This window comes from Pelophylax lessonae (genome assembly GCF_965119305.1).
Source record: "Pelophylax lessonae genome assembly, chromosome: 7".
In the NCBI taxonomy this organism is placed as follows: domain Eukaryota; kingdom Metazoa; phylum Chordata; class Amphibia; order Anura; family Ranidae; genus Pelophylax; species Pelophylax lessonae.
In genome coordinates this window covers 63,244,704-63,266,904 of record NC_138774.1, presented here as the reverse complement: position 1 = coordinate 63,266,904, position 22,201 = coordinate 63,244,704, and the positions used below count along the sequence as shown (strand labels likewise).

The window sequence follows — 22,201 nt, the reverse complement described above, 5'->3', positions numbered from 1 at the left end:
GGAGGAATAGTGTCCCATCATTGGTTTCAGTGGAAGGAATAGTGCCCCATCATTGGTATTAGTAGAAGGAATAGTGTCCCATCATTGGTATCAGTGGGAGGAATAGTGTCCCATTGTTGGTGTACATGGGAGGAATAGTGTCCCGTCGTTGGTGTCAGTGGGAGGAATAGTCTTCCATCATTGGTATCAGTGGGAGGAATAGTGTCCCATCATTGGTATAAGTGGGAGGAATAGTGTCCCATCATTGGTATCAGTGGGAGGAATAGTGTCCCATCATTGGTATCAGTGGGAGGAATGGTGTCCCATTGTTGGTGTACGTGGGAGGAATAGTGCCCCGTCATTGGTATCAGTTGGAGGAATAGCACCCCATTGGTGGTGTACGTGGGAGGAATAGTCTTCCATCATTGGTATCAGTGGGAGGAATAGTGTCCCATCATTGGTATCAGTGGGAGGAATAGTGTCCCATCATTGGTATCAGTTGGAGGAATAGTGTCCCATCATTGGTGTCAGTGGGAGGAATAGTGCCCCGTCATTGGTATCAGTTGGAGGAATAGTGTCCCATCATTGATGTCAGTTGGAGGAATAGTGTCCCATCATTGCTTTCAGTGGAAGGAATAGTGTCCCATCATTGGTATCAGTGGGAGGAATAGTGCCCCGTCATTGGTATCAGTTGGAGGAATAGTGTCCCATCATTGGTGTCAGTTGGAGGAATAGTGTCCCATCATTGGTTTCAGTGGAAGGAATAGTGCCCCATCATTGGTATTAGTAGAAGGAATAGTGTCCCATCATTGGTATCAGTGGGAGGAATAGTGTCCCATTGTTGGTGTACATGGGAGGAATAGTGTCCCGTCATTGGTGTCAGTGGGAGGAATAGTCTTCCATCATTGGTATCAGTGGGAGGAATAGTGTCCCATCATTGGTATCAGTGGGAGGAATAGTGTCCCATCATTGGTATCAGTGGGAGGAATGGTGTCCCATTGTTGGTGTACGTGTCAGGAATAGTGCCCCGTCATTGGTATCAGTTGGAGGAATAGCACCCCATTGGTGGTGTACGTGGGAGGATTAGTCTTCCATCATTGGTATCAGTGGGAGGAATAGTGTCCCATCATTGGTATCAGTGGGAGGAATAGTGTCCCATCATTGGTATCAGTGGGAGGAATAGTGTCCCATCATTGGTATCAGTTGGAGGAATAGCACCCCATTGGTGGTGTACGTGGGAGGAATAGTCTTCCATCATTGGTATCAGTGGGAGGAATAGTGTCCCATCATTGGTATCAGTGGGAGGAATAGTGTCCCATCATTGGTATCAGTTGGAGGAATAGTGTCCCATCATTGGTGTCAGTGGGAGGAATAGTGCCCCGTCATTGGTATCAGTTGGAGGAATAGTGTCCCATCATTGGTGTCAGTTGGAGGAATAGTGTCCCATCATTGCTTTCAGTGGAAGGAATAGTGTCCCATCATTGGTATCAGTGGGAGGAATAGTGCCCCGTCATTGGTATCAGTTGGAGGAATAGTGTCCCATCATTGGTGTCAGTTGGAGGAATAGTGTCCCATCATTGGTTTCAGTGGAAGGAATAGTGCCCCATCATTGGTATTAGTAGAAGGAATAGTGTCCCATCATTGGTATCAGTGGGAGGAATAGTGTCCCATTGTTGGTGTACATGGGAGGAATAGTGTCCCGTCATTGGTGTCAGTGGGAGGAATAGTCTTCCATCATTGGTATCAGTGGGAGGAATAGTGTCCCATCATTGGTATCAGTGGGAGGAATAGTGTCCCATCATTGGTATCAGTGGGAGGAATGGTGTCCCATTGTTGGTGTACGTGTCAGGAATAGTGCCCCGTCATTGGTATCAGTTGGAGGAATAGCACCCCATTGGTGGTGTACGTGGGAGGATTAGTCTTCCATCATTGGTATCAGTGGGAGGAATAGTGTCCCATCATTGGTATCAGTGGGAGGAATAGTGTCCCATCATTGGTATCAGTGGGAGGAATAGTGTCCCATCATTGGTTTCAGTGGAAGGAATAGTGCCCCATCATTGGTATTAGTAGAAGGAATAGTGTCCCATCATTGGTATCAGTGGGAGGAATAGTGTCCCATTGTTGGTGTACATGGGAGGAATAGTGTCCCGTCATTGGTGTCAGTGGGAGGAATAGTCTTCCATCATTGGTATCAGTGAGAGGAATAGTGTCCCATCATTGGTATAAGTGGGAGGAATAGTGTCCCATCATTGGTATCAGTGGGAGGAATAGTGTCCCATCATTGGTATCAGTGGGAGGAATGGTGTCCCATTGTTAGTGTACGTGGGAGGAATAGTGCCCCATCATTGGTATCAGTGGGAGGAATAGTGTCCCATCATTGGTATCAGTGGGAGGAATGGTGTCCCATTGTTGGTGTACGTGTCAGGAATAGTGCCCCGTCATTGGTATCAGTTGGAGGAATAGCACCCCATTGGTGGTGTACGTGGGAGGATTAGTCTTCCATCATTGGTATCAGTGGGAGGAATAGTGTCCCATCATTGGTATCAGTGGGAGGAATAGCAATTGCAGATTCAAAAATTATTGCAGAGGTTTCTTCCTCCCAAAGATACCACTGACCTCTGATCAGCAATAATTGATATCATTCAGGTCAGGTATCTATTTAGGAGAGCATAGGTGTTGATAAAATAATGAATTAAAATAATAAAAAATCGAAAAGACCCATGAGATGGCTTTTGATAGTTAAAATTGTTGTGCCCAAAAAATTACTGCTCACCTGTACAACAGGGGTTTCCAAATGTTCTAAACAAAAGGGCCAGTTTACTCTCCTTCAGACCTTAGGGGGACTGGACTGTGGCCAGTGGAATTAGACAATGTTCTGGTGTAAGTGGGAGTAAGCAATGCCACATCTTTATTGGGAGGAATAATGCTTCATTATTGTTGTCGGTGGGAGGAATAGTGCCCCATTGTTGGTGTCAGTTGCAGGAATAGTGTCCCATCATTGGTGTCAGTGGGAGGAATAGTGTCCCATCATTGGTTTCAGTGGAAGGAATAGTGCCCCATCATTGGTATTAGTAGAAGGAATAGTGTCCCATCATTGGTATCAGTGGGAGGAATAGTGTCCCATTGTTGGTGTACATGGGAGGAATAGTGTCCCGTCGTTGGTGTCAGTGGGAGGAATAGTCTTCCATCATTGGTATCAGTGGGAGGAATAGTGTCCCATCATTGGTATAAGTGGGAGGAATAGTGTCCCATCATTGGTATCAGTGGGAGGAATAGTGTCCCATCATTGGTATCAGTGGGAGGAATGGTGTCCCATTGTTGGTGTACGTGGGAGGAATAGTGCCCCGTCATTGGTATCAGTTGGAGGAATAGCACCCCATTGGTGGTGTACGTGGGAGGAATAGTCTTCCATCATTGGTATCAGTGGGAGGAATAGTGTCCCATCATTGGTATCAGTGGGAGGAATAGTGTCCCATCATTGGTATCAGTTGGAGGAATAGTGTCCCATCATTGGTGTCAGTGGGAGGAATAGTGCCCCGTCATTGGTATCAGTTGGAGGAATAGTGTCCCATCATTGGTGTCAGTTGGAGGAATAGTGTCCCATCATTGCTTTCAGTGGAAGGAATAGTGTCCCATCATTGGTATCAGTGGGAGGAATAGTGCCCCGTCATTGGTATCAGTTGGAGGAATAGTGTCCCATCATTGGTGTCAGTTGGAGGAATAGTGTCCCATCATTGGTTTCAGTGGAAGGAATAGTGCCCCATCATTGGTATTAGTAGAAGGAATAGTGTCCCATCATTGGTATCAGTGGGAGGAATAGTGTCCCATTGTTGGTGTACATGGGAGGAATAGTGTCCCGTCATTGGTGTCAGTGGGAGGAATAGTCTTCCATCATTGGTATCAGTGGGAGGAATAGTGTCCCATCATTGGTATCAGTGGGAGGAATAGTGTCCCATCATTGGTATCAGTGGGAGGAATAGTGTCCCATCATTGGTATCAGTGGGAGGAATGGTGTCCCATTGTTGGTGTACGTGTCAGGAATAGTGCCCCGTCATTGGTATCAGTTGGAGGAATAGCACCCCATTGGTGGTGTACGTGGGAGGATTAGTCTTCCATCATTGGTATCAGTGGGAGGAATAGTGTCCCATCATTGGTATCAGTGGGAGGAATAGTGTCCCATCATTGGTATCAGTGGGAGGAATAGTGTCCCATCATTGGTATTAGTGGGAGGAATGGTGTCCCATTGTTGGTGTACGTGGGAGGAATAGTGCCCCGTCATTGGTATCAGTTGGAGGAATAGCACCCCATTGGTGGTGTACGTGGGAGGAATAGTCTTCCATCATTGGTATCAGTGGGAGGAATAGTGTCCCATCATTGGTATCAGTGGGAGGAATAGTGTCCCATCATTGGTATCAGTGGGAGGAATAGTGTCCCATCATTGGTATCAGTGGGAGGAATGGTGTCCCATTGTTGGTGTACGTGTCAGGAATAGTGCCCCGTCATTGGTATCAGTTGGAGGACTAGCACCCCATTGGTGGTGTATGTGGGAGGAATAGTGCCCCATCATTGGTGTCAGTGGGTGGAAGGGTGGACATAATTGGTATCAGTGGGAGGAATAGTGCTTGATTGTTGGTGTCAGTGGCAAGAATTATGCCCCCATTGTTGGTCTCAGTAGGAGGAATGGTGCCCCAATGGCCAGATAAAGGCAGATACAACATTGACAATTTACACTTCCGTGTTGCAGATGCTTTATGGCAACATACAATAATGCACAATACAGGCATTGCTGCCTTGCAGTGTGTAGGCAAGTTGAAATGCATTTAGTTATTTTCCAGCAGCAGGGAAGGGGTTAAGACCCCTTTGGCCTAGTTCCTGGGCCTTTTTATTTTGACAGGCCCACCTGTGTTATATATAGAGGAAGACCGCTAAGATCAGAGACAGCCGTCGAATCAATAACTGCAGTGGTAATTGCCCATCAGAGACTACTGTAGAGCCCTGCCGAGGAGCAGAAGTGAAGACACTGGGTGTCACAAACAGCATCCAAGTCATGGACAAAGCCTCTATGGTCTCTCACCTCACTGAGGTATGCCTGGGCCACTACATCATGTTAGGATTAAGGAAAGGACATTGTTCGTTCTGTATTATCATGATGAATTTCTAAAGTTACATTGACCTATCTAAGCCTGGTATGAAGTTATTAAACGGGGTGCATGTTGGTTCTGGCGTAGTCCAAAGAACCTGGGTCTGTAAAGCACATACGGGGTATGAAGTAAGACTGCTACAAAAGGGTAAGTCAGCAATACAAGGTAGAGAAGTATAGTTGCTATGGGTAACCAAGTGAAGGAACAAGCTACAAGCAACCAGTTATTAGGCATGGTACCTGGTAAGGTGACAGGTCATCTGGTAACAAGGGAGGTTGGTGTTCTGGCTCCCTCCCCAGCAGTCCATCTCCCATGGGGGTTGCCCTTTGCAGAGATGCTGTCTTTTTACCCTGCATGGTTCTTTTTAAGAGCTTGTTCACACCAGCCCCATTGGGTAGTGTTTCCCAACGCAGTTCCAACGCAAAGACAAGGCAATTTGCTTTATGTCCTATTATTTCAAATAGTTGGTGTGTACTGAAACCTTTCCTAACAGCTCATTGCATTGAGAATCACTATAATGCATTGCAACGCTCTGCTGTTAATGAATTTAAATTAAATGCCAAGTTTAATAAAGTTGAAAAAAAAAAAAAAGAGAAAACAAAGCAATCACTTAATGAATGGATATGGATCTTAATGGCAAGTCGGATCCAAGTAACTCTACTATACATCTGCAGAGGAGGCTGTGAGCATTGGATTTCCATAAGTATACTTCTACAGAGGGGATTGTTGGAGTGGGATCTCGGTATACATTCTGGAGGGGACTGCGAGCATTGCATCTCGGTAAGCATACATTCCCGGAGGGGGCTGTCAGCGTTGGATCTTGGTAAGCTTACATCTGCAAAAGTCTGGGTAAGTACACTTCTATGGAGGTGGTTGCAGGCATTGGATCTTGGTAAGTATACATCTATGGAGGGGGCTGTGAGAGTTGGATCTTAATAAATATACTTCTACAAAGGGGGCTGTGAGCGTTGGATCTCGGTAAGTATACATCTGCGGAGGAGCGTTGGATCTTGATAAATGCATGTCTAAAGAGGGGGCTGTGAGCATTGGATCTCGGTAAGTATACATCTGCGGAGGAGCGTTGGATCTTGATAAATGCATGTCTAAAGAGGGGGCTGTGAGCATTGGATCTCGGTAAGTATACATCTGCGGAGGAGCGTTGGATCTTGATAAATGCATGTCTAAAGAGGGGGCTGTGAGCATTGGATCTCGGTAAGTATACATCTGCGGAGGAGCGTTGGATCTTGATAAATGCATGTCTAAAGAGGGGGCTGTGAGCACTGGATCTCGGTAAGTATACATCTGCGGAGGAGCGTTGGATCTTGATAAATGCATGTCTAAAGAGGGGGCTGTGAGCACTGGATCTCGGTAAGTATACATCTGCGGAGGAGCGTTGGATCTTGATAAATGCATGTCTAAAGAGGGGGCTGTGAGCATTGGATCTCGGTAAGTATACGTCTGCGGAGGTGGCTGTGAACGTTGGATCTTAGTAAATGCACGTCCAAGGAGGGGGCTGTGAGCGTTGCATCACAGTAAGTAAACTTTTTAGGGCACCTGACACCATGCTGCTTTCACACTGAAAGTGATGAGAGGCACCATATTGGAATGGATTTGGCATACTGCCTTTAATTGGACCCTGTGAGTGAACTGCTTTTGGATGCTTGGAGGACATTTTATATACATGTATACTCTTCTGCCTCCCCTCTCCTTTCAGCAGGATTGAACAAGCCTTGGTTTATTGACTTTGATTTTATGTTTTGTCACCTGCACTGGTCTGTTCCCCTATCCACCCTTGGGGAGGGATCTTGCCTGGGTTCAGCTTTCGATTTCTGCGTGGGTTCCTGCCATTCAAGCAGTGGATCAGTTAATAAAATCTTCCTCCATCTCTGCCTCCTGAAGAAGTGGCTCACACTGTGAAACATGTAGAGCACAGGTGTCAAACACAAGGCCCGCGGGCCGAATGCGGCCCCCCAGGCCATTTCATGTGGCCCTCGCACGTCTCCTGCAGCTGCGGCACCCCCCTTGTCTCTGCCCCCACCTTATCTCTGTAGTCGACAGCAGAGAGGACAGAACTCCTTTGCCAGACCCTGCACTCCTCTGTGCAGCTGTAGAAAGGTTTCTCTTTGCCCCCCCAGGACATGGGGTGCTCTGGACATCTAATCCTACACATATAACCGGCCCTTTGAGGGCAACCATAATGCTGATGCGGCCCTCGATGAAATGGGAGTTTGACACCCCTGATGTAGAGGATCATAATATGGTTAGAGTTTGTATTCCCTTATTATGTGCCTCACTCTGGGATTGGGGTATTAGATCTATACTTTTATAGTTGCCAAGGGAAACTCTCGCCATGACTGTAGAGGCTGATCTTTTAATAATGTATTTGTGCTTTTTAAACTTGATTTGTGTAATAGAATGTATATTTTGGAATAAATTGTTGTATGTTTCTATGGGGTACCGAGAAAATCTATGTACGTTTTTTTTCTTTAATTAGATCTCTAGTGATAAGACGTGGTATTCCCGTCCATCTGTTTTTTTTATTTGCCCAAGGTCTGGATCTCGGTATGTATATGTCTGTGGAAGGAACTGTTAGCATCACATCTCGTTCATAACAGCTTGCTGACCGCCTGACATAGGACTACAGTGCAGAGAGACACTGCTACACTGGCTCACATATTTAATATGTAATCCAGCTCTTCCTGGTAGGGGGAGTGTGGACCCGTGCCCGCCGTTGTGGCTGTGTTGTGATTAGTAATTGGCGAAGTGGATGACAGGACAGAGCTCTGTTCTGACAGTGGCCATGCGCCTGTTTTTGTTTCCCTGCAAAGCAGGGAATAAAAACCAGCGCACCCCTTAGGAAAAATAGCAGACTGTGAATGCACCAAGCACTGTTAGGCACACAGTTATCCCTTTGATTGCCTTGCCCCTAGATTTTAACCCCTTCCCAGCCAGTGTCAATAGTACAGAGTCAGTGTATATTATTAGCACCGATCACTGTATTAGTGTCACTGGTTCCCACAAAGTGTCAGTTAGTGTCAGATTGTCCGCCATACTATCACAGTCCTGCTATAAATCGCTTATCACCGCCATTACTAGTATAAAAAGAATGTAAAAATAAAAATTCCAGTATATATACCATATAATGTAGATGCTATAACTTTCACTCAAGCCAATTAATATACACTTAATGGGATTTTTTATTGGATATGTTTTATAACAGAAAGTAAAAAATATTGGGGTTGATTAAATTAGAGGGGCAAAGGTTTAAAAGTAATATGAGGAAGTATTACTTTACTGAGAGAGTAGTGGATGCATGGAATAACCTTCCTGCAGAAGTGGTAGCTGCAAATACAGTGAAGGAGTTTAAGCATGCATGGGATATTCATAAGGCTATCCTTCATATAAGATAGGGCCAGGGACTATTCATAGGATTCAGATATATTGGGCAGACTAGATGGGCCAAATGGTTCTTATCTGCCGACACATTCTATGTTTCTATGTTTCTATGTTTGATTTACTAAAATTAGAGAGTGCAAAATCTGGTGCAGAACTGCATAGAAACCAATCAGCTTCCAGGTTTTTGCCAAAGCTTAACTGAACAAACTGAAGTTAGAAGCTGATTGGCTACCATGCACCGCTTCACCAGATTCTGATTGCTCCAGTTTTAGTAAATCAACCCAATTGTTTTTTTTTTTTTCAAAATTTTCCATCTTTTTTTCATTTATATTGCAAAAAAAACCCCCAACAATACAGTGTTTAAATACCACCAAAAGAAAGCTCTATTTGTGTGAAAAAAAAATTATAAAAATGTAATTTGCATACAGTGTTGCATGACTGTGCAATGGCAAGTTAAACTAAAGGCCTGTACACACGTACCAATCGTCGGCATACAAACGTCGGCGGACGAAAGATCTGCCGATTGTACGCGTGTTAGTATGGTGCCTCCGACAGATGTCTGCGCACAATCCGCGGACAAAAGTCTTTCGTGCAAACATGAAAATTTTTGTCTGCGGACACCAGAACGGACGATTGTTCGCCTGTCAGTACAGAATTCGGCCGACAGACCGCAGATTTGCAAGACTGGGCATGCTCAGAAAATTAAAAACACAGGGAAAGTTAACCATTACATGACATCACTTCTGCAGTCAGCTGAAGTCTGCAGACAAAATTCTTGTGCTGTCCTTGTGCTGTCTTTGCACTTTTCAACAGACACCGACATCCCGGGGAGAAAAGACGAACATTTGTATGCCGACGATCGGTACGTGTGTACGGGGCTTAACTCAGTGCTGAGTTGGAAAAAAAAATGCTCTGGTCATGGAGGGAGTAAAATCTTCAGGAGCTCAAGTGGTTAATTAGATCTGTGGTGATAGGATGTGGTATTCCCTGTCCATCTGTTTTTATGCTTTACCCAAGGTCTGGATCTTGTTAAGTATATGTCTATGGAAGGGGCTGCAGGCATTGTATCTCATTCTTAAATGACCTATCCAGCATGCCTTACTGTGTGCACCACACTTATGCACAGTGTGAATGTGCAATGCAGTACGTTATTCAAAAAATCCCTTTCAGTCCTTTTTTTTTCCTTTTTTAATTTAAACTTGTATGTAATTGCAATGCACCACAGCACATCAGAAAACAGTGTGCATTCTCTGCCTTTTGGCTAAGATCAAGTGTAGTATCTGTTCTTATCAGTGTAATATCTGATATATCCCCTATCTGGGGACCATATATTAACCTCCTTCTGCCCACACTATAGTGGATAGACGACTACAGCTCCGGCTTACATTGCTGGGAAGGCATGTATGGACGTTCTCCTGTGATTTTGCTTCCCGCACACCCCCTGTGGCGCAAATGGGCACGGATCTGTGATCAGCTGTGGATCACAGATCGGGGTAAAGAGCCAATCGCAGTAGCTCTTTACCATGTCACCAGCTGTGTCCAGCCACAGTGTAAACGGAATTTGCTGGTTATCGGCATTCCTCTCCTCACGCTGACAGCGCGTGAGGAGAGACGATAAGCGGCAATCGAAACGGGACATCTACACTAATAATGAGGGCACTGATCATCAGTGTCCTGATGATCAGTGCAGCCCAAACAGTGCCCACAAGTGCTGACAATCTGTGCCCATCAGTGCTGGCTGTCAGTGCCCATCAGTGCTACCTCATCAGTGCCCATTGGTGCAGCTTATGAGTGCCCATTAGTGCTGCCTCATCAGTGCCTCCTCATCAGTGCCACCTCATCAGTGCCCATTAGTGCAGCCTATCAGTGCTCATTAGTGCTGCCTCATCAGTGCCGTCTCAATGCCCATTAGTGCAGCCTCATAAATGCCACCTCAGTGCCTATTAGTGCAGCCTATCAGCGGCGCCTCAGTGCTCATTAGTGCAGCCTCATCAGTGCCCATTGGTGCAGCCTATCAGTGCCCATTAGTTCAGCCTCATCAGTGCCCATTAGCGCAGCCTATAAATACCCATTAGTGCCACCTCATCAGTGCCGCCTCAGTGCAGCCTCATCAATGCCATCTCATCAGTGCCCACTAGTGCCATCTCAGTGCCTATTAGTGCAGCCTATCACTGTCACCTCAGTGCTCATAAGTGCAGCCTATCAGTGCCCATTAGTGCAGCCTATCAGTGCCGTCTCCTTAGTTCCCATTTGCAGCCTATCAGTGCCATCTCATCAGTGCTGCCTCAGTGCCGATTAGGGCATCCTCTCAGTGCCACCTCAGTGCCTATTAGAGCAGCCTATCAGTGCTCATTAGTGCAGGTTCATCAGTGCCACTTCAGTGCCTATTAGCGCAGCCTATCAGTGCTCATTAGTGCAGGTTCATCAGTGCCGCTTCAGTGCCTATTAGCGCAGCCTATCAGTGCTCATTAGTGCAGGTTCATCAGTGCCACCTCAGTGCCCATTAGTGCAGGTTTATCAGTGCCTATCAGTGCCCATTAGCGCAGCCTATCAATACCCATTAGTGCAGCCTCATCAGTGCCACCTCAGTGCCCATTAGTGCTGCCTATCAGTGCACATGAGTGAAGGTGAAACATTTCTTTAGGTAATGGTATGAAAGAAACCAAGAAAAACTTTTCAAAATTTTCAGTATTTTTTCTTTTGTTTAGCAAAAAATAAAACCCCAGTGGTGATTAATGCCCCGTTCACACAGGGGCGATCCGACTTGGAGGGGCGACCTCCGAGGTCACGGTGCGAGCAGCGCGCCGCGACCTCGGAGCGGTCGGCACGGACTTCATAACATTGAACTCTATGACGGTCGCGCCGGGTCGCCCCAAAGAAGCTCCGGACCCTTTTTCTAGGTCGAAGCGACTTGTGTCGCTCCTATTAGAACGGGTCCGCAGCTTCCCTATGGAAGGCGACCTACGGCGACCTGTGAGGTGACCAGGTCGCCTGACAGGTCGCCTTAGTGTGAACGGGGACTAAATACCACCAAAAGAAAGTTCTATCTGTCTCAAAGAAATGATACCAATTTCATATGGGCACAGCGTACCATTTCCGTGCATTTGTCGTTCAAAGTGTGACATCGCTGAAAGCTGAAGATTGGTCTGGGTAGGAAGGGGTGGAAAGTGGTAAATGGATTTTTTAGAAAAGGGAGATGGAAGAGGAGTTTGCTCCGTCCACTCCTCGCATCGGCCTGGTATTGCAGAACCTGCAGGACGGTGCACCAAAAAAACCACAATGCGCAAACATGAACCATCCAACCGAACTGAGTCCATAGGACATCCAGCACATAGCTACTGGGATAAGACGCAATGCTGGTGTGGATGAGCCCCCCGATTTTACAAGGCTTCATGCTGATCTACAGACACAGGAATAAGGAAGATTGATCCAATGTAATAATCAGTGTGCTGATTCCCTTTATTTCTATTGCTAGCATCATTCCATCGCCTTTCATAGATAAATCATTGGTGACAGGTTCTCTTTAACTGATGACAACGGGGGTTTGTAGGAACAGGCAGCCTGTCAATCACTCCTCCTAGCAGGGTTGCCAGGGTAACGGATGGCGGAAGTGACGGCATGGTCGAGGGGCGGGGCTTGTGCGGGCCATCTGCAGGCAATGTAAACAAGGGAAGGGGAAGAGACAGCCCAGGGAGGAGAGAGACAGCCAGGGACACAGAGGAGAGGGCACAGTAGACAGAGGACATTGCACACAGACACAGAGGAGAGAGCACAGACTGCACTGATAATTACAGGGAGAGCACTGATTGCACACAGACAGCAACACTACTGTAGGTAGGAAAACTTGCTCTAATTTACTGAACACTCCTAAGATCCAAGCTGGGAAGGGAGAGAGACCTCAGGGGATGAGAGTGCACTGATTACTGAGAGACTGCAGACAGTGAGGGGAGAAGAGTGCAGAGAGACTGCTAAGAGGATGGAGGAATGAGAGGAAGGATGCAGGGACTGGGAAAGAGCAGAGGAAGTGAGAGATAACAAGGAGGAAGAGAACTCAATGAGAGACCGACCACACCAGACAGCACAGACACCTCACTAAGTGACAGGTGGAGTAGACAGCTAAAAGTAAAGAGAGACAGCAATCAGGGAGAGATCAGAGAGAAAGAGAGAGCACAGAGACATCGGAGCGAAAGAGAGAGCACAGAGACATCGGAGCTAAAGAGAGAGCACAGAGACATCGGAGCGAAAGAGAGAGCACAGAGACATCAGAAAGAAAGAGAGAGCACAGAGACATCAGAGAGAAATAGATAGCACAGAGACATCAGAGGGAGCACAGAGACATCAGAAAGAAAGAGAGCACAGAGACTTTAGAGGGAACACAGAGACATCAGAAAGAGAGCACACAGATATTAGTTAGGGAGAGAGAGGCCACAGAGACTTCAGTCAGTGAGAGAGAGAGAGCACAGAGACATCAGTCAGGGAGAGAGAGAGAGCACAGAGACATCAGTCAGTGAGAGAGCGCACAGAGACATCAGTCAGTGAGAGAGCGCACAGAGACATCAGTCAGTGAGAGAGCGCACAGAGACATAAGTCAGGGAGAGAGAGAGCACAGAGACATCAGTCAGTGAGAGAGCGCACAGAGACATCAGTCAGGGAGAGAGAGCACAGAGACATCAGTCAGTGAGAGAGAGAGAGCACAGAGACATCAGTCAGGGAGAGAGAGAGAGAGAGAGCACAGAGGCGTCAGTGAGAGAGCACAGAGACATCAGTCAGTGAGAGAGAGCACAGAGACATCAGACAGTGAGAGAGAGCACAGAGACATCAGTCAGTGAGAGAGAGCCCAGAGACATCAGTCAGTGAGAGAGAGCACAGAGACATCAGTCAGGGAGAGAGAGAGAGAGAGAGCACAGAGGCGTCAGTGAGAGAGCACAGAGACATCAGTCAGTGAGAGAGAGCACAGAGACATCAGACAGTGAGAGAGAGCACAGAGACATCAGTCAGTGAGAGAGAGCACAGAGACATCAGTCAGTGAGAGAGAGCACAGAGACATCAGTCAGTGAGAGAGAGCACAGAGACATCAGTCAGTGAGAGAGAGCCCAGAGACATCAGTCAGTGAGAGAGAGCACAGAGACATCAGTCAGGGAGAGAGAGGGCACAGAGACATCAGTCAGGGAGAGAGAGGGCACAGAGACATCAGTCAGTGAGAGAGTGCACAGAGACATCAGTCAGGGAGAGAGAGCGCACAGAGACATCAGTCAGTGAGAGAGAGCACAGAGACATCAGTCAGTGAGAGAGAGCACAGAGACATCAGTCAGTGAGAGAGAGCCCAGAGACATCAGTCAGTGAGAGAGAGCACAGAGACATCAGTCAGGGAGAGAGAGAGAGAGAGAGCACAGAAAGTAAAATATAAAAGAGTCCGGTAATTCCCTGTGAATACAGCACCACCTAAACATCAGCTGTTGTCACCATCAAGATCTGAACTTTACTTGTGTGCAGAGTGACTGCACAAAGAGAGAGCAGAGAGAGCGCTGAGTGGCAGAGACAGTCACCCGTGTTCCAGTTAGATAAGAGATCCTAGAAGTGGTGGGTTGCATGTGACTGGTAGCAGCCATGAATTGCTGATATTGAAGAGCGAACGCAGGAGGATGAGACGGCTGGTGAGATAAAATAAGAGAGCCCTGGGGTCCCGGGAGAAGAATGAGAGCGCACAGAGTAAGAGCTGATCTGCCTGTTGTGGTCTTTTTATTTTTTTATTTTGTATTTTCTTCCTCTTGTCAGAACGATGTGAATCTGTGATATATTGTTTATGTAGGAGGTATCTCCTCTGTTCCTCTGCCCTCTTTCTTCTCTCTGTTTATATTCCGTTGGTCTGCCATCTGTTCCCGTCATTCTTTTTTTTTTCCATAAAAGAGTAAAACCAACAGAGACCAGAGCTTATTATAGATTGTTGTCACTGCAACAGATTTATTAAAGCCCAGATCTGGTTGCCGTGGGTTACTGCACTTTCCATCCCCGTGCATGCATTCACCCCTGATCGTTACCCATCATACGGTATCTGTAAAGCTTCTTTTTTTATTTCATGTATAGCTGGTGTCACATGGCTGATTGAAATTGCACATCCTACCCAGTGTAGGCACATATAACCCAATGAAAACAAGCAGTCTTTGAGCGTTGCCTGTGACAGTTGGGTTAAAGTTCCATGTGATGAAGAGCGTTCAGATCCCTGGTGCTAAGCGTGCAGCCCTTTGGTACTTCTTATGGGGCCCCCTCTAGACAGTAGTCCTTGCTTACTCACTGTTGCATGAGTTGCGTTAAGCAAACCCATTCTTTGTTTACTTTCACCCATTGGCTGAGGAATCTCCAGGCCGGCAGCTGAACGGAATTGGGTTTGAGTCGGTTGCTAGGAAGCTGATGGCTGCTTGCATCCTAGCAACCACGAGCCCGGTTTCACTTAAAGCGGAGTTCCACTTATCTGTTTCCTTCCCCTCTCTGGTGCCATATTTGGCACCTTTTGGGGGGAGCAGGTACCTGTTTTTGACAGGTACCCTGTCCCCACTTCCGTCGGACCTTGCCGCATGTCAGAGGTTCCACCCCCTCCTCCTCCCTCTGCTTCTAGGCCAGTAAGCGAGTGCAGCATGCTTCGCACATGCGCAGTAGGGACCCAGCCGTGAGGTCGCAAGGCTTCACTGCCGGGTTCCCTTACTGGCAATGGTGGCGGCAGCATCCGACAGCTAATGGAGACATCAGGTGCCGCTAGACTCCAGGACAGGTAAGTGTCCTAATATTAAAAGTCAGCAGCTACAGTATGTGTAGCTGCTGACTTTTAATTTTTGAAGGGGGGGGGGGCGGAACACCGCTTTAATTAGCAGTCCCCCTTCCTGCCCAGGCCAATTTTCAGCTTTTAGCCCACGTTCAAATTGGTCAGATTTGACATGCGATTTGAGATGTGAAATCGGAGCTGATTGCTGGCAATTGCACCGTCTGAACCGGTGCGACGCCGACTTTGCGGGGCCGCACCGATTCCCAAAAGTAGTTTCTCTACTACTTTTGGTGACTTCAGGGGGCAATTTCCAAAGACATCTGTGCTGGACCCCGCACAAATGTTTTTGAAATTGCCCCTGAAGTTGGACTGAAATGCCAGCTTGAAATCATGCGAGTTCAGCTCAACTTGCACAATTTCAAAACGGCCTCAGTCTGAACCTAGGGTTAGTGCTGTCACACCTTGAAGGACAATTACACGGTCATGCAGCACTGTACTCATGAATTTTTTATCATTTTTTGAGACAGATAGAGCTTTCTTTTGGTGGTATTTAATCACTACTGGGTTTTTTTTTTTTTTTTGCTGAACAAATGAAAAAATGTTTTCTTAGTTTCTGTTATTTGCAAATAAGTAAATGTTCTCCTTCCCTGATGGGCAATGATGAGGCTGCACTGATGGGCGGCACTCTTGGGGCAGCACTGATAATTAGGACACTAATGATCTGTGTTCTAATTATCAGTGTAAATGTCCCCTGTCGCGCTTGCCAGTTACCAGCTCTCTTCTCCTCCCGTTGTGACATTGGGTGAGGAAAGGAATGCCCGATAATGTTTGTTTACATGTGATTGGACACATACAAAAAAGGGGGGGGGATACTTACTTGGCAAGGGAGATGCCATGATCATGGAGGTGGTTCTCCCAGGACGAGGCTCAGCCGTTGCGCTCCGGCTGTGCTGACCCCTGTGATTTCCCCAAATGCATGATTTGTGGTAGTGGGGTACTGCGTTCACGCTAAAAAAGAAAAGAAAAATGGGGGGGAATGCTACTTGAATAGAGAAACTATGGTACCCTCGTCCTAAATTGAAATACAAAAAATAAAAAATTCGAGGCACAGAGAACTTTCATGGTACCGTAAGGCCCCGTTCACACTGGGGCGATCCGACTTCCCGGGGCGACCTCCGAGGTCGCGGTGCGAGCAGCGCGCCGCGACCTCAGAGCGGCCGGCACGGACTTCATAACATTGAAGTCTATGACGGTTGCTCCGGGTCGCCCCAAAGAAGCTCCGGACCCTTTTTCTAAGTCTGAGCGACTTGTGTCGCTCCTATTAGAACGGGTCCGCAGCTTCCCTATGGAAGGCGACCTACGGCGACCTGTGAGGTGACCAGGTCGCCTCACAGGTCGCCCCAGTGTGAACGGGGACTAAGGACTCTAAGCAAAAACGTGTTTATTATTTGTTTGTTTGTATTATTTTTAAACAAGTTTTTGCCTAGTGTCCTTACGGTACCATGAAAGTCCTCTGTGCCTCAATTTTTTTGTGATTGGACACAGCTGATCACATAGTAAAGGGCCAATGTGATTATCCCTTTACCCCGAGCACAGAGCGCGCCAAAGCGGGCGCACAGGGGTGTGATTCTGGAAGGACATTCATAGACGCCTGCCAAGAACCGGGTGATCGAGCTGTAGCCGTCTTTTGGCTATAGCGCGGTCAGGAAGGGGTTAATGACTGCTTCAGGACACACGTGTCCAACTACGAGCACTGGCTTCTCTCTGTATGCCAACTCAGAGTTGGTCTTGTTAGTGCCATGTTGCTCATCTGTGAACTGGTGGTAATTCTTTTAGAATCTTTCACATTCATACGGCAGATTCCATAAGCGGCAGTAGTAAGAAAAACCTGAATCTGGCACATGTGTTGGTACTGGTACCGAAACTGACACACAGCTTTTATGAATTAGGCACAGGCCATGGTAAAGGTGCCATACCGCCAGAAAAGTGTCCTGTAGCATCTTTGGTGTTGTGAAATGAAATAGAAAAGGCACCAAAAACCCATCAAACCTGCGTTGCTTTTTTGCACTTTTTGAGTCGCATGTCCAAGTTTCAAAGGTGCATGCTGGGTAATAGGCACCCAGAAAATGCACTGGAAAGACATAGAAAACGCAGCAAAAGACGCATATATGTTTGATGTATTTTTTTGAAAGCAGCCTTATTGAATTCCCCTCCCCCTCTCTAGTGTTTTCCCCTGTGCTTTAAACCCATCGACCGAATAGATTGGAATAGAAGATTGTGGCCTGTCCAGGGAGTGCATGAGGACCAACATATCTCGTGATAACCCTCCCCCCCCCCCCCCCCCCGCCTTGTTATGGTCTCTCTTCTTTTAGCTATACATTAACTCACCTTTTTATATGTTGCCTCTCTACTGCTCTCATATTTCCAGCACATATTTTACCAAATTTCAATGTAAATACTTTTTCTTAAGCTTTTTTCAAAGCTCTGGCGAGTGTGTCTATCTGTGCAGAGCCGACAATGCCGCCCAATCTTTGGAGCAGTGACCCCCCACCGGGATCCATAGCTCTTAGACCTCTTGCACACGGAAACGTTTGTTGTTTTCACTGACCTGAAGACTTGGAAGTCTGATGGTCCCCCTGTGAGCCAGGTTCAGGAGTGCCGGTGAGAGCTGCACTCTACCTGCCGCCTCCCCAGGCTTCTCACAGGTCGCCCCCATTTGCACAGGCCGTCGGTCACCAGGGTGTCCCTTTAGGCCTGTCTCCGGCTATCCAGCAAGTCTCCTCCAGTGGCTAGAAATTCGAAAAGCCCGCCAGATGGGCGTCTCAAGCCTCGCTGTGAAACCGGAACTTCCGGAGTAGCGTCAGAGGCGGAGCATGCGGAGCGCCGCACGGAAGAGGAAAAGCAGTGTGGAGGAGATGCCGGACCCGCTTGCTAGCGGGAAAGCAGACTCCCAGGCCCCAGGAGCCTGGACAGCTGCAGGGGAAATGAAGCCTATTACAACCCACCTCACGGAGAAGGCACAGAGTGACTGCAGCCAAACCTAGGACTGGAGGCCAGTCCAGGTGGCCAGTCCAGGTGACTGCAGCCAAACCTAGGTTGGAACCGGGTAAGTTCTGACTGTCTGATTGCTAACGTTAATTGCTGGCGTTAACAAGAACCCTGGAAGGTCCTTTCCCCTGACCCTAGTCGGACCCATATTTTGTCCTTTCTACGGGGTCTATTTTTATGGAAGAGTGATACCTTTGTCTTTTTGTCTGTATCTTTTCTTCCAGAGTCCCATAGCGGTTCACAAGAAACCTCTAGTACTGTACCCCCCTTATCAACAGGCACTGGTACCTCAAAAAAGTGTGGTAATTGCGGGGATAGACTATCTAGCTCCCACACAAAGCCTTTCTGCTATAAATGCATCAATAAATTAGCTGGTAAAGAGGCATCTGGATTAATGAAAGATTTTTTAAAGCGGTAGTATCCCGCTTTTTGACACTTTTACCTACAGGTAAGCCTATAATAAGGCTTACCTGTAGGTACAATTAATATCTCCTAAACCTGCACGGTTTAGGAGATGTTTGCAGTGCATGCAGCCGCTCACGCGAGCGGCGCATGCGCTCTGAAGGTCCGGGGGGACCTTCAGTTTTCCTTGCCGGGAGCTTGCCGGAAAATCACTCGGCGGCTCCGGCGCTGTGATTGGCCGGAGCCGCCGAACCTGGAAGAGACGCCTAGGGATCATGGCAGCGCCCGCAGCGATGTCCGGGGGTCCGTGTCGGGGCTTCGTTCTTAGGTAAGTAGTACATAATGAGCCAGTATGCGATGCATACTAGCTCATTATGCCTTTGTCTTGCAGGTTTTTTTTTTTTTTTTTTTCTGGTTTACAACCGCTTTAAAATCTGTCCAGGAAGAAATGCTGGCTACAATACAGTCATTTCGTTCCTCGGTGGCTTCCCCCCAAGTCACAGAGCCCAGTGAGCCTACCCTTAAAGAAGGTGTTTCTTCCCAGGAAAGCTCAGCTTCCAGGGCAGGTCCTTCTGGGTTTTTACCACTTTCCCAGAACCTCCCCCCAGCACAGCCCAGAGAGGAAGAAAGGTTGACAATTGAGGCAAACCGCTCAGACTCCCAAACCAGTTCAGAAGGTGAGGGAGAAAGGGACTCAGAATGTGAAGCCGAGGACTCAGGAGTAAATAGGAATTTATTTGAGTTGGAGGATATGCAAGGACTCCTTCAGGCCATTTATGCCTCAAAAGAGATCCCTGACCCCCGAAGGAAACTTCGGCACAGGACAGAATGTATAAGGGGCTAGGAAAAAACCCTTCAAAGGTTGTACCTGTGCATCAGTCCTTGAAAGGATTAATCCTTCAAGAGTGGCAGTTTCCAGAAAGTAAGTTAGTCAAACCAAAGTCATGGAAAAGAAGGTTTCCCTTTAAAGAGGAAGAGGTGGAAAGGTTTCTAAAAAAAAAAAACCCAAACTGGATGCCCCACTGTCACAAGTAACAAAGAGGTCTGACCTCTACTTTGTGGATACAGGCAATATTAACCACTTTACCCCCGCTCACTGTGCTTCTACTGCGGCACAGTGGCTCGTTCCCGTCCAGCAATGTAGACCTACGTCGCTGGACTCCTCCCCTTGTGGGCGGCGCATGCGCGCCGCCGGAGGCTCGCTCCCGCTGAATTCAGTCACAGCGGGAGTCGGGCCAGGGGAGGAGCGGCGGCGATCACCACCGCTCTTCCCCGATCGTCGGGGAATCGAGTTTGGAGATCCGCCCGCTTGTGTAAACAAAGCGGGCAGATCTCCTAGGTGACAGACAGGGTCAGATTGCAGGGTTCAGCTTAGCTGAACCTGCGATCTGTCCCTGTGTCACTCAGTCACCTCCCCCCACACATGTTAGTAAGCACCAGGCACACATTAACTCCTCCCTCTCCAATAAAATGAACCCCTTCCCTGCCAGTGTCATTTTTACAGTAACAGTGCATATGTATAGCACTGATTACTGTAGTAATGTCACTGGTACCCCCAAAAGTGTCAAAAATGTCAGTCAAGGGTCCGATCTGTCCGCTGCAATGTCGCAGTCCCGCAAAAAAAAAACGCAGATCGCCGCCATTACTCGTTAAAAAAAAAAAAACACCAAAAATGACAAATCTTTCCCTTAGTTAGTAAACGCAATCAATTTTGCGCAAACCAATCAAAATACGCTTATTGTGATTTTTTTTTTTTTTTTTTACCAAACATAGGTAGCAGAAAACAAATTGGCCAAAAATGTAAAAGAATTTTGATTTTTACATTTTTTTTGGGGGGGAATTTCATATAAAAAAATGTGAAAAATATTGTTATTTTTTCAAAATTTACGCTCTTTTTTTGTTTATAGCGCAAAAAGTAAAAAATCGCACAGGTTATCAAATACCACCAAAAGAAAGCTCTGTTTGTGGGAAAAAAAAGGACGTAAATTTCATTTGGGTATGGCGTCGCACGACCGCGCAATTGTCAGTTAAAAGCGCAAAGTGGCCTGGACGTAAGACGGCAAAATCCTCCAGTGGTAAAGTGGTTAAAGATGCCATGAGCCAAAAGGCAGAGTCCTTACTAAAAAAGGCTTGGTATGCCAATGCATCAGCAATGGCCCCAGCCCTAGATGCTTCTTGTATAGCAAGAAACGCTAACTGTTGGGTGGAAAGACTGACTAAACACCTGTCTCAGGTTAAAACCCAAGACCTACAGGACTCTGTCAGTTATAGGTAAAGCGGTTGTCTATCTGGCTGACGCTGCAGTGGAATCAGTTATAGCCTCAGCTAAAGCGGGGGCTCTTCTGAACTCAGCCAGAAGGGCCATCTGGCTTAAGGAATGGGAAGGCGACTTCATATCAAAAACCAAGCTCCGTGGTTTGCCTTTTGAGGAGTCATTACTCTTCGGGTAAGGCCTAGATGAAGTTCTGACCAGATCCTCAGAAAAGGGGAAAAGGTTTCCTGCCAAACCCAGAAGGGATAGAGCCAGAAAAGTTTTTCGTGGCCTCCCAAGACAAAGGCAGTGAAAAAACAGGAAAGAACTTGCTAAAAGATGGGGCTTTGGAAGAGGGAGGCAAAGAAACAGTTTGCTTTTTCCCTCATCTGGCGCAAGAGATAATAAGTAACGCGGGGATCAAAGTGTGGGGCAGACTAAGCCAATTTCTGTCCCAATGGGAAGAAATTGCAGTGACCCCCTTATATCCACTCCCTCATAAAAGAAGGTTATCGCCTGCAATTTACATCAATACCCCCCCCCCCCCAAACGATAACTCTTACCCATCCTCCTATGGAAATTCCAAAAAGGGAAGCCCTGTTACAGGGGATTCAAAAAGTGGCAGAGCAGTTAGTGATAGTCCCTGTACCGGAAGATCAGCTCTTCCAAGGATTTTACTCCCATGTGTTTGTAGTACCAAAACCCTCGGGAAAACATTGCCTCATAATAAACTTAAAGAACTTGAACAAGTTTCTACTATACAAAGAGTTTTCAATGGAAACCATTTATTCAGTACGCAAAAACCTACTGAAAGATGTGTTCATGACTACCCTGGATCTTAGAGATGCATACCTGCATGTTCCTATTCATCAGGAACACTAGCCCTTTCTGACATTTGCGGTAGTTACCAAAGAGGGAACAGCACACTGGCAGTTCAGGGTACTTCCCTTTGGGTTAGCAGCCAGCCCAAGAAGTTTTACGAAAACTCTAGCAGATGCAGTGACCCATCTCCATCTCCATCTCCAGGGTATAGCCTTAATCCCCTATCTGGACGACCTGCTGATTTTTGGCATGTCAGCAGATCAGGTAAACTCAGACACTCGGCAGGGGATAAAATTCCTACAAAAACTAGGCTGGCTAATCAGCCTAGAAAAGTCTTCCCTGGAACCAACCCAGGTGCAAACCTATCTGGGGTACCGTGTAGACTCAAAGGCACAAAGGCTCTTT

General features: G+C 47.1%; 1 protein-coding gene across 1 annotated transcript in view; it reads left to right on the top strand.

Moving 5' to 3' along the window:
* Nucleotides 1–13,745: 13,745 nt before the first annotated feature.
* Nucleotides 13,746–22,201, top strand: part of PPT2 (palmitoyl-protein thioesterase 2) — a 64,540-nt gene continuing 56,084 nt past the window's right edge. The window contains exon 1 of the mRNA XM_082263760.1: nucleotides 13,746–14,225. Within this exon, the coding sequence (XP_082119886.1) occupies nucleotides 14,211–14,225 (15 nt within the window). The 5' untranslated portion in view covers nucleotides 13,746–14,210. The remainder of the gene's footprint in view (nucleotides 14,226–22,201) is intronic.